Below are 15000 nucleotides of genomic sequence, written 5' to 3'. Positions count from 1 at the left end.
GCCCGAGGCCACTAGAGGGCGCTGCAGCCGGCGCGCTGCAGTTCGCTCCTCCCGAGCGGCAGGGGGCGCCGCGGGCTCGGCGGCGGTTATCCGGTGGATGGTTTTCCTCTGGCGGTGTAGCCGACGACTCTCTCCGCGCTCGGCGGGGTTTTCGGTCCATCTGCGCGCCGTTTGGTCAGATAATCGCGGCTTCTCGCGCTCCGCGCTCCGATGGACGCGGGCGGCGGCGCGGGCGGCGAGTCTGGGGCCGGTGTGAGGCGGAGCCGCGGCGGGGACGCGGGCTTTCGGAGGCGGCTGTGTTAGCGCGGATGCTAACTCGGACGGTGAGGGCGTTTGGCCTTTAAAACCAGTAAAACCAGCACCGGGGGGCTTTCACGACGCGGCGAGACCCCCGATTATGGGCTGCTGCTCGGCTCGCGGAGCGGAAGAGGAATAATCAGAGTTTAGCTTCAGCATCGAGGCTGAAATCGGCGGCCCGTTCGCCAGAGTCCTGTTCGAACTCCCCCGGTCCACCTTAAATGGTGCAGCAGTTACATCCCGGCGCACCACAGCAACGGCTGTACCACTTAAGGTGGACCGGGGGGCGAGAATAAGGAGCTCCGTGTTTTACCGGCTGAGCACCTGGAGGAAGGGAGGAAATTAAGGAGAAATAAAGGGAGAAATAAGGGAGGAGATTAAGGAGGAGAAATAAGGGAGAAATAAAGGGAAATAAAAGAAGGGAGAAATAAAAGAAGGGATGAAATAAAGGACGAGAAAGGGAGAAATAAGGGAGAAAGGGAAATAAAAAGGGAGAAATAAAAGAAGGGAGGAAATTGAGGAGAAATAAGGGAGGGAGGAAATTGAGGAGAAATAAAGGAGGATGAAGGGAGAAATAAAGGAGGAGAAAGGGAGGAAATAAAGGAGAAATAAAGCTGCTATTAGACGAGAAAGCACAGAATAGCTGATCTGAGCGGAACGAGGCTAAACCTCAGTGCCTCAGTGCCGGGAGGATTTTCAGGTGCTGTCGTTATTGATTAATACTGCTAGTTGTCCTGAGGCCTGCCGTTATTGATCGCTCCGTCGCCCCCCCGACCACTAGGGGTGGGCAGTTTCATAACACTTCACACGATGGGCGTCGGAATATCCAGCTTTTGTGAGATTTGAGCCAAACAAGCCGTGGAGTCCTGTAATAAACCTGCAGGCACAGGGAGGTTCAGTCAGCTGAGCTGCCCTGATCCAGTCGAGCCGGTCACTTGGCCCTGCTGTGTTGTCTTTAAAGGCTGCGTTTCTCAGGGCCAGTCCAGGGGGTCCGTCTCAGACAGGAGCCCACACACACCTGGTTCACAGTGTTGCTCAACAACGGTTTACTTGTGATTTCATCCTTGTGTGCAAGAAAATGTGGCTTTTGTGACAAAGCAGGACTGACTGCTGTGTATTGTTAATATTTATGTGCCGTGATTTATTTGTCCTGTTAGATAATTAAGCAAAACACTTAATTACTGTGTGAGCAGGGGGGTTTACTTCCATCAGTCCCCGATTGGTCAGCAGCTCATGATTCCTCCAGTAAGTTTGCCTGTGTAACGTGTGTGTTTGTTCTTTCTGTTGTGTTGAAGATGATGACGCCCACAAAGATGAAACTGCGCGTGAGGAAGAAGGAGAGTGGGGCGAAATCCTCGCGGTGCCTCCTGGCCGACACGTCGCCGGACTCCAAGTGTCCGATTTGCCTGGACCGCTTCAACAATGTGGCGTCCCTGGATCGCTGCCTGCACCGCTTCTGCTTCCGCTGCATCCACGAGTGGTCCAAAAACAAAGCGGAGTGTCCTCTGTGCAAGCAGCCGTTTCGCTCCATATTCCACTCCGTCAAGGCGGAGAACGACTTTAAAGAGTTCGTGCTGGCCCCCGTCGAGAATGGACCAGCAGCGGCAGCCGTTCCCCCTGCTGCCCAGACTGACATCGGCGCTCCCTCTGGCCGCGTTCGTCGGCCGAGGGCGCCGCGGGGCGGGGAGAGGCGAAGTCGGAGGCACCAAAACCCGGCCGCTACCGCCTCCTCGCTGGACCTGAGGTTGGAGAATTTGACGGAGGGGATGGAGGAGACGGTGGGCCAAGAGCAAGGCGTCCACCACATGATGCTTCGTCTGACGGAGCGCCGGCGCTCACGAGGTGAAGAACGCAGCCTCCGACGACTACGGGACCAGGATGTTGTAGCATTCCGGCGGGCGCTGTACCGAACAGGCATACGAGTGCGCAGTGGCGGCTGGGACAGTGGCAGGCAACGGGACGTCTCGGCAGCCCACCTGCGGCGCAACCCCGCCAGCCTGCGGCGGCTGCTGCCGTGGCTTCAGCGGGAGCTGACGGTGCTGTACGGTTCCCACGGCTCGCTGGTCAGCATCGTTCAGCACATCATCATGTCCCGCATCACGCACTATGACATGGACGATGCTGCCATTCGGGATGAGCTTCGCCCCTTCCTACTGGCACGCACTGACCACTTCCTGCATGAGTTGGTCAGCTTTGCACGCTCCACGCTCTCCATCGAGACTTACGACCAGCAGGCGGTCTACGAGTGCCCGGCCCCCAGCTACGAGGAGGACAGCGGCTCTGACTCGTCCATCATAGCCATCTCAGAGGTCTGGCGTGTTAATTCAAAGTGTCAGTGGTTCCAGTTTTCAGATTCTGATCCGTGCTTTTAAAGACGGATCAGTTTCGCCGTAAATGTGTCTGTTTTAACATCTCGAGTTGCTCAGCCTCCTGTCCTGCAGGAGGCGCTGTGGTCTGTGCAGTGGCGTGTAGATACTGTGTTTAAACATTTGGTCAACGAAGTTGTTAGTTGTCAATAAACGTAAGGATAATATCCTTATAACTGAAGGTACTTCCACACTTATTGATTACGGGTATTGGATATGCAGCGTTATGGGAATTCTGGGCAAATGGTGATGGTCTTTTTTATGCTCACACCTAATGTAGATCTCATAGCGGTGACCTTCGATCTCCTTCGTTATCTAAACATTCTGCTCTTTCAAAACACAGTTAACATTATCACATAAGAGTCAAACATCTGCCTGGTGCTGAGGTTTACTTCGTTTTCCAAAACGGATACGATTCCAGTGTTTAACAGAAGTAGTTGTTGGTTGTGGCTCTAGCTTGGGGGTAACTGCAGGTTGCCACCCGTTTTTTTTTTTTGTTTTTTTTTGTGTAAATTAAATGAAACTTGACATTATAAACAATAACGGATGCGCCAGTGTGGGAGTTCGGGGCCAGTGCCAGTGACCAGTGTTTTCATGTCTGAATTTGTTACATTATCCAGTGCTAATATATCACCGCAGGCTACCGGTCCAAATATTAAATTATATCGCTGCTGTCAGAAGAAAACCTTGTATTTCCAAAACAGTAACTTTACAGGAGAAGGAAAAAACCTACTTCACTTTCAATGTAAGTCAATGGAACCAGAATTTTTCCCATGTCATTTTGGGTCGTTTCTTTTAGGCCATTCATCATAAAATTTACAAACAGTGTAAAGAGAAACAGACACTTTCAGATTATGTCAAAAACTGAAAAATGCCAAAAATGGAGATACATGTTTTTTTTTCCGACAGCAACGATATTTTCCTTTTAATTACAAAACTTGGTGGGTGTGACTTAAAACCCCCGATGGCTATGAGGTGCTGGCAGTGGGTGTGTTTACTGACTGCAGGAGATGGTAGACCAACCGAGAAGCACTGAAGATGATAACATGAAGGCAGAACGGAAATGAGGCAGTTAGCATTTTGTGTTTTAAACCAAGCCAGCTTAGAGGTTCATGGATGCCGATGAGAGTTCTTGGGTATCGTAAAGAGTTGTTTGATACTTAGTAGTGTTGAAGTAATTCCATGGAATTCCCATGGAAGTATCACATTTCGATACAGTGCCTGACTATAGGGACTACAGCTGAATCCACCTGGATTAGAATGAAGACATCTAGCATGTTCGCCCAGCATTGCCTGAACGTTCTGCTCTTCCAGAATATGTTTAATCAGGGAATTGTTTGTTTGGTCAAATCTCGGCATCTTTCCGAGGGCATTAAGAATGTTTAGTGTGTGTCTATATAGAACATCATGTTTTTAAGTTTAACTGCAGCTAAAACGTGCAACTTATTCCCGTCTCTGGTTGTTCCTGTAGGACGACGATGACAGTGAGGCAGCAGACATCACCGAGGCCACTGAGGAGCGTGTCCCACCTGTTCCCATGGCAACAGGTGGTGAGAGTTCACTCAGCCAGTCTGGCTGGGACGATGAGACCCCTGGCCCTTCCTATTCCACCCTCTTCCCATCTCCCAGCCAGTCGCAGGCAGACGGGGCAGAACCCTCTGCTGATGTGGTTCAGGCAGATGAGGTGGGCCGCACCAGTGGGGCAGATGGGCCTAATGAAGATGAGGAGGAGGAGTGTATGATTGTGGGTTATGTGAAGCCAATGGCTGAGCGGACTCCGGAGCTTGTGCAGCTCTCCTCCGACTCCTCAGAGGAGGAGCGGGAGGCAATGGCCACGGAGATGGCAACAGCTGCCACATTACCAAAGGCGGAAGCCTCCTCATCCCAGGCGCAGGCTCCACTGTCCCCTGAGTCATATCGAAGACCCCTAAGCCCCTCGTCCTGCCCATGCCCATCTGCCTCACGCAGTCCAGGTTTGAACACTGATAGGGTGAGTCCACAGAATGAAAACTCGCGCTGTTCACACAGCGGAGAGAGAGATGCTGAGAGACACTCCAGTCTCGGAACAAAAGAAGAAACTCGGCGGCGTTGCTTCAGAGATCGCTCACAGTCATGCAGCGATAGTTCAGTGCTAAGCAGGACTTCTGGACACAGCCGATCCTGCAGGCGCTCCGGTTCTCGCTCCAGGCGTCAGGAGCGTTCGACCCATCGAGAGTTACAGAGGTGGAGTTGCCAATCATCAGGACTGAGTCCCACTGTTTCAGTTGCCAGTGACAGCTCTGACTCCTCTAGGTCTCCCAGCTGGGAACGGCCACAATCCAGAGACAGGAAATGTCCTAAGAAGGGTGATGAGGAACAAGAGCACCCTCGTTCCGTTTCTGTGAGAGAGAAGTCGTCCCAATCTTCCATCTGTTGGGATTCGCCTGTCCACGGAAGTAAGCGAAAGAAAGCTAGAAAGAGGAGGAGGCATGAGAAAGAGAGAGAAAGGAGTCGATCTCCTCTTCAAGACCATTCGGCTTCTCACGGCAGCTGTGGTGAATCACGCCGCCGCCATGGCCGCCGTGAGCGCCGCCCTCGAGCAGCCAGCCACTCCAGCAGCCGCAGTAGCAGCAGCAGTGAGGACTCTCAGCCGGACCGGCCGTGCCCAGAGAAACCTGCTGGCAAGCGCAAGTACAAAACTCGCCACCTGGAGAGAGCGGCCCAGCGCCAGAGCAGCCGGAGGTCCAGTAGGGACAGGGAGCGCCGGGAAGCACGCAGCAGCCCAGCCAAGAGGCACCACAGAGGAGATCGTGAACGCAGCCGGAGCCCTAGCGTTGAGATCATCTTTGAGAGGCGGGCCTCTGACCCGCCCTCCCACACGCACCGGTGGAAGAGAAAAAGACACAAGAGGAGGAGTCGGAGAGAAGCAAGACCTCTGAACTCGCCCACCATTATCACTATAGAAAGCGGCAGTGACACAAATGACTACCAAGACTGCGTCACTGAAGTTACCAGCAGAACCACGGACTATCAGCAACGGGAGGTTTCCAGCAGCAAAATTCGATATCAAGGCCGTGTTATCAAAGCTGCAGTTTGCAAGACTGATGATCAGCCCTGCACAGACGTTAACAGCAGAACCACTGAGGATCAGCACCTTGTTACTAAGGTTACTAACGGCACCACGGACGATCAGCACAGTGTCACCAGCACCACCAGTGACGCTCAGCATCATGTTACCAAGATTACTGACGATCAGTGCCGTGCAACTGTGGTTGTAGACAGAACCGCTGACCCTCAACATCGTGTCACAAAGGTTCCCGAAAGCAAAACCGACCATCGTTGTTCTGCTGTTGAGCTTCCAAAGAGTCCGCACAATCAGTGCCGTGTTAACAGCGTTACGGATAACTGTCACAGGTCTGTGGTGGACGTCACTGATTATGCGGTTGATTGTCAGGACAGCGTTGTCAAAAGTAGGGACCCTGTACCTGAGACACCGAACAGTAAGATCGATTCAACTTTGTCTTTGAACGCTGCTCTTCCCGGGTCGTCTCTCGAGTCGTACAGCCCTGTGACTCCCACCGAGCGCCTCTTGGACTCTCCGGACTGTGCGTTGAACTTAGAGAAGTGTGTGGTGGACGTGGTGGACCGAGAATCTTTCGACCATTCACAGCAAAGCACAGACCCAGAACAGCCTGGAGGAATCGATGACCTCAGCCAGGATGCTTCCTTGGCTACAGCAACCCCACCCTCGGACACACGCCTGCTGGAGTCCATTCTGCAGGAGCTGGAGGATATACTGCCCGAAGAGAGGCGGGAGGCAGAACCTGGACGGGATTTTGCTGCCCCAGACAGTGGGGTTGACCGACTGGAGGACAGGACTGTGCCTCCTAGAGACCAGTCAGACACAGAGAGGGAAAGAACGGGCAACGCTGAAACTAGTGACCCGCAGAGAGGCGCAGCGGCCAGTCCTGCGGTGTAGCTCCACAAACACAGGAGCTTTTACATCAAAGGCTCTGCAGACTTTCGTTCATGAACAGGCTTGTTCTGCCCCTTCTTTGAATTAGTTTGTTTTTTCTTATTAAGGACTTTATAAACGAATCTTCTCATGCATGGTCTGGTCTGAGGAGGCAGGCCAGCGTGAGGGAAGAAAACACGGAATCCTTTATTATTGTTATTAATGTGGTATTTATAGTACCGGTGATTACAATGGACACAACCTCTGCCTCAGACCTGGTGCTGACCTGCTGTGCCATAAACACTCATGCACCCCCATTCACACTACACAGCCCCCCCCCACCCGTCTGTCTTTAACTCAGGGAACATGTGGCAGGTGTCCACTTCCTTAATAACCATCATGCCTCTTGCACAGTGTGGATGATCCATATGCGTGCTTTTCCATGTGTGTCACCGAACTTGAGCGCCTACTCCAGAATGCTGATTCACTGCGAGTGGTCGCACCCCTGCGGTCTCTGCTTGGTTCTAGACCAGGGAACCAGACAAAGCTGTTCTTTCTGCTGCCCCTTCCATACAAACGGAGAAATAAATGTTGCATATGCAAAAAATGAATAAATAAAAGCTGGCTTTTGACTCTTGACCTACAGCACTGCTTTCTTTTCCGTCCGTGATGTGAGCCCTGCTTTTGTAGGCTGGTTGCTTTTGGACTTCCGAGAGGAATTCCACAAATTTTTCCAAAATTCCCATGTAATTAAGTGTTTACGCCGCTCAGAGTGGTTTCACAGGAAAGGGTCCCATTTGGAGATGTTCGAGATTCAAGGTCCTTTGTTGTTACTGCACAGGGTACAAGCGATCAGGGGAGCAAAGCATTTAGAGATCACATGGGTGGTGGAGCTGAGGGGGGCGTCCCATCCCCTCCTGAAATCAGTGCATTCCTAGGAATGGGCCGACCACATGTCCAGGAATGTTATATGAAATTATCCTATTAAAATGTCCTAATTTGGCCTCGTTTCCAGCTCCAACTGTCTAATGTTGGGTTACACCTCTGCTCGTTTTCAGTGGGTCCCTTCGTTTGGGAGGGGGTCCATTCATTTCCCTCAGACTTTCGCTTTCGTTTCCTGCTCCGCTCAGCTTCCCACCCGTTTTCCGACAAGCCCCGCCTGCTGCGCTACTATTGGCTAGTGGTGTCTGTCGTTCTGGGCAAACACGCGTGACTTTAGTTTCCTGGCCAATGGAAGCGTCGCCTGGCTGATGGGGATAGCCAATCGCGGCGCGGGGGGCGGGGCTTGCCCGAATACAGGTGGTAAACAGAATAAAGTTCCAGCGACGGTTCCCCGCACAGACCAAACTTCAGCTCATCGATCAGCAGCCAACATGTACGAGCTGGAGAAGGAAAACCTGCGGCGCTTCAGCCGCTACATCGTGCAGGTTTTACGGCCGTCGTACATCAGAGTTTTCCTGACCGCGTACCTGGACGAAGGTAAGTGGGTTTCAGAGCAGCCGTTTAGTCCCAGAGAGGTGTTTACATCGACCGGCTCAGCGGCTGCGACCTGCGCTGAACGCCGGTCTGCGTGAAATCGGCCCCGGCTAGAACCTTTCTGCTGGTTCCACTGGTTCCCCAGCGTCGACCGCGCCGTCGCCCACGGTCCGTGTCGGTCTTCTGCTGTATTATTAGTTAAACATGACGCAGCAGCGCCGCTGTCCGCTCCGTCCACCCGGAGTAGAACTGTTAGTCCACGGGCATTGTGTTGTGACCTGTAGCCGCCACTAGGGGGCGGTGAGGAACAATAACAAGAGCCCTGCTGACAAAGCGGCTTCACAAACCATTAGGATTCAAACCTTTAGGTCCCATTAGAAAACTGCCTTCAGACTGGTAAACCATTAGGATCCTTTACGCTGTGATATCAGACCATTAAAAAGCCAAAACACATTACAAGACACAGCGACACTTAATGGTTTCTCTGTTTTTTCCAGCAGGGAGAGGTAATAATAATAATAATAATCAATAATAATCAATAATAATGATAATAATAATAATCAACAATAATAATAATAATAATAATGATGATGATGATAATAATAATAATGATGATGATGGTATATTTTCACCACATTATTTATGTATTTAGTTATAAAGCACTTTCCACTTTGGTAATATTACAAGATGTCAGTGTTTTTCACAGGAATATGAGAAAAATGATGCAAAAATAAGTCACTGAGCTCTAAACCTCACAGTCGTATTCGGCCCGGTTAATTATTTCAGGGGTTGCAGAGCGAAGGGAGCCTTTTAAATCAGGATCAGACACTGAGTGCTTTTACATGCACTTAATAATCCGAGGACTGCAGAAAGTCGGATTTTGTCAGCAGTCCGATCAACACGTTTACATGCTCTAGAGTAGTCAGATAGAGGGGAAACTCCAGGTCTACACGAGTCAGACAGTAATCAATTACAACCGGCCGATAAACTCACAGAAGAGTAAACATAAAATAAAACTCAAACTTCATTTCCGGTCTTTTTTATATACATCGAGTCACTTTAGCTGAAAATATGAACACGCATCATCTAGGAGATGAAGAATATTTAAGTCCTTGATTTCGTCAAGCATGTATTTTGTTTTTGGCGTCACTTCAAATGTGTTTTTCTGGATCTCGTGGCGACGCTGCTCGCTTATTTCCGGTACCGCCGTCTGTTTTGCACATGCTCTGAAAGAAATCAGAGTAAGAGTCCCAGCACTGAGAAACCTGACCACTGAGCTAAAATCCAGACTGTTTACCAGATTTCTAGACCTTACTCCAATCTAAGAAATCGGAGTGCGCTGTTTCCTGTTTCGAGTAATCCGATAATCACAAGTCCGATTATGATGGGAATATTTGGTGCGTAAACGCACTCATTGTTTAGAGTCTTTCACTGGCAAAATCATGATTTTCCTGTCTGCTTCCCTTTACCCTGTTCAGAGTCTGTAGAGAGGATCCTGTCAGAGGAGAAGTCGTCAGTGTCCTCGGCAGCTCAGATGCTGCTGGAGAAGATGTGGCAGCTGGAGGAGGCCGGCTGGTTTCAGGCCTTTCTGGACACTCTGCACAACTCTGGTAGGTCCACCAGGGAACACAGAGGACAGTGTGTTCCTCTCCGGTCATCAGAGACTCCTTTATTTATTTTATTACCATGGAAAAAAGCTGGTCATTTTTCAGTGTCAGGAAAACAGCTTGCATTCTGTCCTGGAGACTCACTTTCAGTTCCTCATCTGCAGACACGCCTCCAAAGCTCAGTCTGAGAAGCTGGTTGATGATTTCCTGAACTAATCAAACCCATTCAGTGGTGCTGAGGTCTGGACTCTGGGGTGGTCAGTCCACTGTCCAGCCTCTTTGTTTGACGTGTCCGTCTCCTTTTCTCAGTGAGGTTCTTCTTGATCAGCTACACGTCCTTTCAGACCCACAGCGCTGAGTGGTCTTCTCACAGTGGAAGGATGGACAGAAACACCTGTGGATGTTTTCAGATCTGAAGCAGCTTGATCTTCTCCTCTCTCTCAGAGATCAAAGCTTTCAGTGCTGTTTATCTGATGGGGGCAGTTTTGGGGTCGACCAGGTTTTCCAGGTGGTTGTTGGGAGCCACATTTTCTCTGTAGCTTTTAATCCGTTTGGAACGCCAGTTTTGGAAACGTCCTGTTTTTTTCACATGGTTTCCATTGACTTTCTCCTGCCTTTCTCCATATATCTAGTCTTAGAAATCTCTCCTGATAAATGGAGAACTTTTCATTAAATACATGAAGGTTGGTGTTTGACATCATCGTAGTACTGTACATGTATAAAAATCATCTTATCAGTGACGGTTGAAGTCCTTCCGCTTTAAAGTGGCAGTTTGTGTGTATGCAGAATATACGGGACTGTATGCAGCGGTCAGCAAGTGGGATTTCAAGGAGCTGGAAGAGTTGCAGCCTTTTAAGAGGCTGTTGGATCGCATTGAGCCATCCATCACCAAAAACATGAAGCCCAGAGAGCTGCTGGCGCACATGAGCGACTGCATCACTCAGAGAGAGTGTGAGGAGATCAGAGCGGTAAGGAAAACACACTTCGGGCCGGTCAGCGTCCTGATGAAGTGATGACTGTGATTCATATGTGTATCATTTACATAGAAAAATAGACTTTGTTAATACAGTTACTGTAAAAAGTGAATAAACTCAAAGATAAATTAACGTTCAACGATCAAGCAAAACATTATTGTCCATCTTATCAGCTCCACTTACTGTATAGCTGCACTCTGTAGTTCTACAGTTACAGACTGTAGTCCATCTGTTTCTCTGATACTCTGTTACCCTGTTCTTCAGTGGTCAGGACCCCCATGGACCCTCACAGAGCAGGTACTATTTGGGTGGTGGGTCATTCTCAGCACTTTGGTGGTGTGTTAGTGAGTGGATCAGACACAGCAGGGCTGCTGGAGTGTTTAAACACTGTGTCCACTCACTGTCCACTCTATTAGACACTCCTACCTTGTCGGTCCACCTTGTAGATGTAAAGTCAGAGACGACAGCTCATCTGCTGCTGCACAGTTTGTGTTGGTCATCCTCTAGTCCTTCATCAGTGGTCACAGGACGCTGTTGGCTGGACATTTTTGGTTGGTGGACAATTCTCAGTCCAGCAGCGACACTGAGGTGTTTAAAAACTCCAGCAGCACTGCTGTGTCTGATCCACTCGCACCAGCGCAACACACACTAACACACCACCACCGCCACGTCAGTGTCACTGCAGTGCTGAGAATGACCCACCACCCAAACAGTACCTGCTCTGTGGGGGTCCATGGGGGTCCTGACCACTGAAGAACAGGGTAACAGAGTATCAGAGAAACAGATGGACTACAGTCTGTAACTGTAGAACTACAGAGAGCAGCTATACGGTAAGTGGAGCTGATAAACTGGACAGTGAGTGTAGAAACGAGGAGGTGGTCATGATGATTTGGCTGATCTGTGTCTATCTGTGTATGTGTGGGTCAGGTAGAGGACCAGTGTGGGTGTGTTGCAGCGAGTGAGCGTCTGGTGGCGAGTCTAAGACGTTCTGATAAACCGTGGTTTAAAATCCTGAAGATGGCCCTCGACACCTGCAGCCAGAAACTCGCCCTACAGCTCCTGGAGCTCAATACAGGTTTCTGTGTTCTAGTGCTGGACTCACTTCTCACCGAAGTATTTCACTGTTGTCAGGACAAAACCTCGTATCTCCATTCTTGTCGTTTTTTCTCAGTTTTTGACCTAGTTTCTAAATGCCTGCTGCCCTTTGTACCGTCTGTAAATTTCATGATGAACGGACCAAAAGACCCAAAACGGCTTGGAAAAATTTCGGGTTCCATTGACTTACATTAAAAATAAAGTAGGTTTTTCCTTCTGTAAACTTGCCGTTCTGCAGATACAAGGTTTTGTTCCGACAGCAGCGATAAGTCAGTGTTCGGTTGTTTGTGCTCTCTTACACTCCGAGTCTCATGCCTTCTTTTAGATGAGAGCGAGAAATGTGCGTCAGACGATGAAGAGAGCATGGGCACCATGGCTACAGTGCGTTTTGAGTATAGAGAGGAGGGCGAAAGCGATGACGGTCTCCTGAAGAGCATCAATGAGATCAGTCTCGCTGACCGGCTCAGTGAGGGTGCAGGTACACCTTCACACACGGGCGTATGCACACAACTGTCTAACACGTGGGTGTTTTAATATTTTCCTTCAAACATTTTATATGTTTTTATTTGAGGTTTGTAACAGATGTTATATATAATACACATATCTAAGCTTGCAAGTAAAGAGTCCTGGCGTAGAGGTGCCGGCACTACTTTCCATTCCTAACAACCACCTGCACCTGCTTAGACTAGGGCTCATATTCACAGTCGGTGACGTATCTAGAGCTTCCAGAAGTTCTAGATCGACACTTTTTCTCACAGAATTGATCCGACTGTGATTGGTTGACTTCTCTGTGACTACCTAGCTATGTTGCTAGTTTATTTAACTCGCAAGGCCTTCTGTGCAGCTCCTGAAGTCCTAACCAATTGGAGAGCTTGCTTGGCTGTTTCTGTCTAGATACCACAGAGTAAATAAATTCCCGATTGGATAATTTTCAGTTTGGTCTTTCAAGACTTGTTTCCAACGAAGGCTTGACGGTAAAACAATGCAACAAATGCTGAACTGTGTGTGTTCAGGGGTCGTGGCTGGTGTGAGTGAGAGGGCAGAAGAGAGGAAACTGAGAGAGTACCAGAAGGAACTGGCCATCGCCGCCTTCAGTGGACAGAACACCATCATCTGTGCTCCGACCGGTAATGTGTGTGTGGGAGGGTGGGGCGTGGCTGTGTTTCACCCACGGTGTGTTTTGAAGCCTGTTCTTCAGGTTCACCTAAACCATGTTCAGGATTTGGGAAAGGCTGACGACGGGAAGCATTCAGTGCAGTGATAATACACAAATCCATAGCAAACATCCAGTAAAAGCACCGTATCCCTACATTTTCAATTAGCTGTGACTGGATAAAGCAGAAAAGGGAAATAAACGTGTTTGTTTATTTTATAATTGATTATATAAAATAATCATTTTAAATGCACTGTGACTCAGTGACTCTGTGACTCTGTGACTCTGTGACTCAGTGACTCTGTGACTCTGTGACTCTGTGACTCTGTGAATCTGTGACTCAGTGACTCTGTGACTCAGTGACTCAGTGACGCTGTGACTCTGTGACTCTGTGACTCAGTGACTCTGTGACTCTGTGACTCTGTGACTCAGTGACTCTGTGACTCTGTGACTCAGTGACTCTGTGACTCAGTGACTCTGTGACTCTGTGACTCAGTGACTCTGTGACTCTGTGAATCTGTGACTCTGTGACTCAGTGACTCAGTGACGCTGTGACTCTGTGACTCTGTGACTCTGTGACTCAGTGACTCTGTGACTCAGTGACTCTGTGACTCTGTGACTCAGTGACTCAGTGACTCTGTGACTCAGTGACGCTGTGACGCTGTGACGCTGTGACGCTGTGACGCTGTGACTCTGTGACTCAGTGATTCAGTGACTCTGTGACTCTGTGACTCAGTGACTCTGTGACTCTGTGACTCTGTGAGTCAGTAACTCTGTGACTCAGTGACTCTGCAGCTTAATTGCCCTGAAACCGTATTGTGAGCTCACCAGTCTAAACGTCCGTGCACGACTGTAGTGAACGCATTGTGTGCGTTTGAGTTTTTATTGTTGTTTGTAGTATTTGTGTTTATGTTTGAATGTTAATGGGCTCGTGCTGTTCAGGTTGTGGGAAAACTATCGTTGCCTTGGCGATTTGTGAGCATCACCTGAAGAAGTTTCCCGGGAAAGCAAAGGTCGTGTTCATGGCAACCAAGGTGGAGGTTTACGAGCAGCAGTACAAACTCTTCATCCAGCATTTCAGCAAAGACCCGGATGTTAGGCAAGAACACACACACACACACACACACACACACACACACACACACACATTCTCTCCCTCACACACACACACACACACACACACACACACACACACACTTACACATTCTCTCTCACACACACACAATAATTTAGCGAAACAGTGATTTTTATATTCGAACAACACTGTAAAATGTGGCAGATTGGCTCCTGTTTTTTGAGTAAGCAGTGTGTTAAATACCCCCAGGTATTCAGGGGGTCCCATGTTGGCTGGTTGCTAACTGACTCACCAAAGCAGCAGTGATGTCTCAATGGCAACAGTATGCATCAGTTCTCCTCCCAAAAATGCTCTGTGCTCTTCCTCACATTTTCTGTTTTGTGGCTGAAACAGCTAAACAATGACCCTGAAATTGTATTTGCATGTCTGTTTTTTTCCGGGATGCTGCCCACTGGACGCTGCTGGCTGGGTATTTTTGGTTGGTGGACTATTCTCAGTCCAGCAGCGACACTGAGGTGTTAAAAACTCCAGCAGCACTGCTGTGTCTGATCCACTCAGACCAGCACAACACACACTAACACACCACCACCATGTCAGTGTTACTGCAGTGCTGAGAATGACCCACCACCCAAACAGTACCTGCTCTGTGAGGGTCCATGGGGGTCCTGACCACTGAAGAACGGTAACAGAGTATCAGAGAAACAGATGGACTACAGTCTGTAACTGTAGAACTACAGAGTGCAGCTATACAGTAAGTGGAGCTGATAAAGTGGACAGTGAGGGTAGAAACGAGGAGGTGGTCATGATGTTACGCCTGACTGGTGTAAATAACTAGAACATTTTATTGAATTTGCCTGGAGGTGTTGCACACGACTGCGTGTCGTTATCATGACAACCCACCTTGTAATGGAAATAATGATGGCAGTGATATTTTTTACTGAAGCTCCATTTGTGTGTGTGTTTGTTTCAGGGTGACGGGTGTGTGTGGTGAAATGGAGGTGTGTTTGCGGACGGTGGTGGAGA

General features: G+C 49.3%; 2 protein-coding genes across 4 annotated transcripts in view; both read left to right on the top strand.

Moving 5' to 3' along the window:
• Positions 1–70: 70 nt before the first annotated feature.
• On the top strand, positions 71–7236 carry toporsb (topoisomerase I binding, arginine/serine-rich b). Its single transcript, XM_017688588.2, has 3 exons — positions 71–323; positions 1593–2606; positions 4135–7236. Exons 1-3 carry the CDS (start codon positions 309–311, stop codon positions 6619–6621), a joined length of 3516 nt encoding a protein of 1171 aa, XP_017544077.1. The 5' UTR covers positions 71–308; the 3' UTR covers positions 6622–7236.
• Positions 7237–7950: 714 nt separating this feature from the next.
• The window catches only part of ddx58 (DEAD (Asp-Glu-Ala-Asp) box polypeptide 58), a 31593-nt gene continuing 24543 nt past the window's right edge, over positions 7951–15000 (top strand). The window contains exons 1-8 of one of the 3 annotated variants that reach the window (XM_017688589.2): positions 7971–8076; positions 9552–9683; positions 10467–10648; positions 11582–11729; positions 12075–12227; positions 12763–12876; positions 13845–14001; positions 14948–15000. The exon at positions 14948–15000 is cut by the window's right edge and continues 194 nt beyond it. In XM_017688589.2, coding sequence (XP_017544078.2) covers positions 7971–8076; positions 9552–9683; positions 10467–10648; positions 11582–11729; positions 12075–12227; positions 12763–12876; positions 13845–14001; positions 14948–15000 — 1045 coding nt within the window. Of the gene's footprint in view, positions 8077–9551; positions 9684–10466; positions 10649–11581; positions 11730–12074; positions 12228–12762; positions 12877–13844; positions 14002–14947 lie in introns of those variants that run through there. The other 2 variants (XM_037540901.1, XM_037540902.1) reach the window with 2 other exon arrangements.

Source organism: Pygocentrus nattereri, chromosome 9 (assembly GCF_015220715.1).
Source record: "Pygocentrus nattereri isolate fPygNat1 chromosome 9, fPygNat1.pri, whole genome shotgun sequence".
In the NCBI taxonomy this organism is placed as follows: domain Eukaryota; kingdom Metazoa; phylum Chordata; class Actinopteri; order Characiformes; family Serrasalmidae; genus Pygocentrus; species Pygocentrus nattereri.
This window is presented reverse-complemented; position numbering and strand designations above follow the sequence as displayed.

Excerpts from the sequence above, each read along its gene's own strand:
- toporsb (XM_017688588.2), top strand. Across the intron at positions 2,607-4,134 it reads CCATCATAGCCATCTCAGAG|GACGACGATGACAGTGAGGC; the intron begins GTCTGGCGTGTT and ends TTGTTCCTGTAG.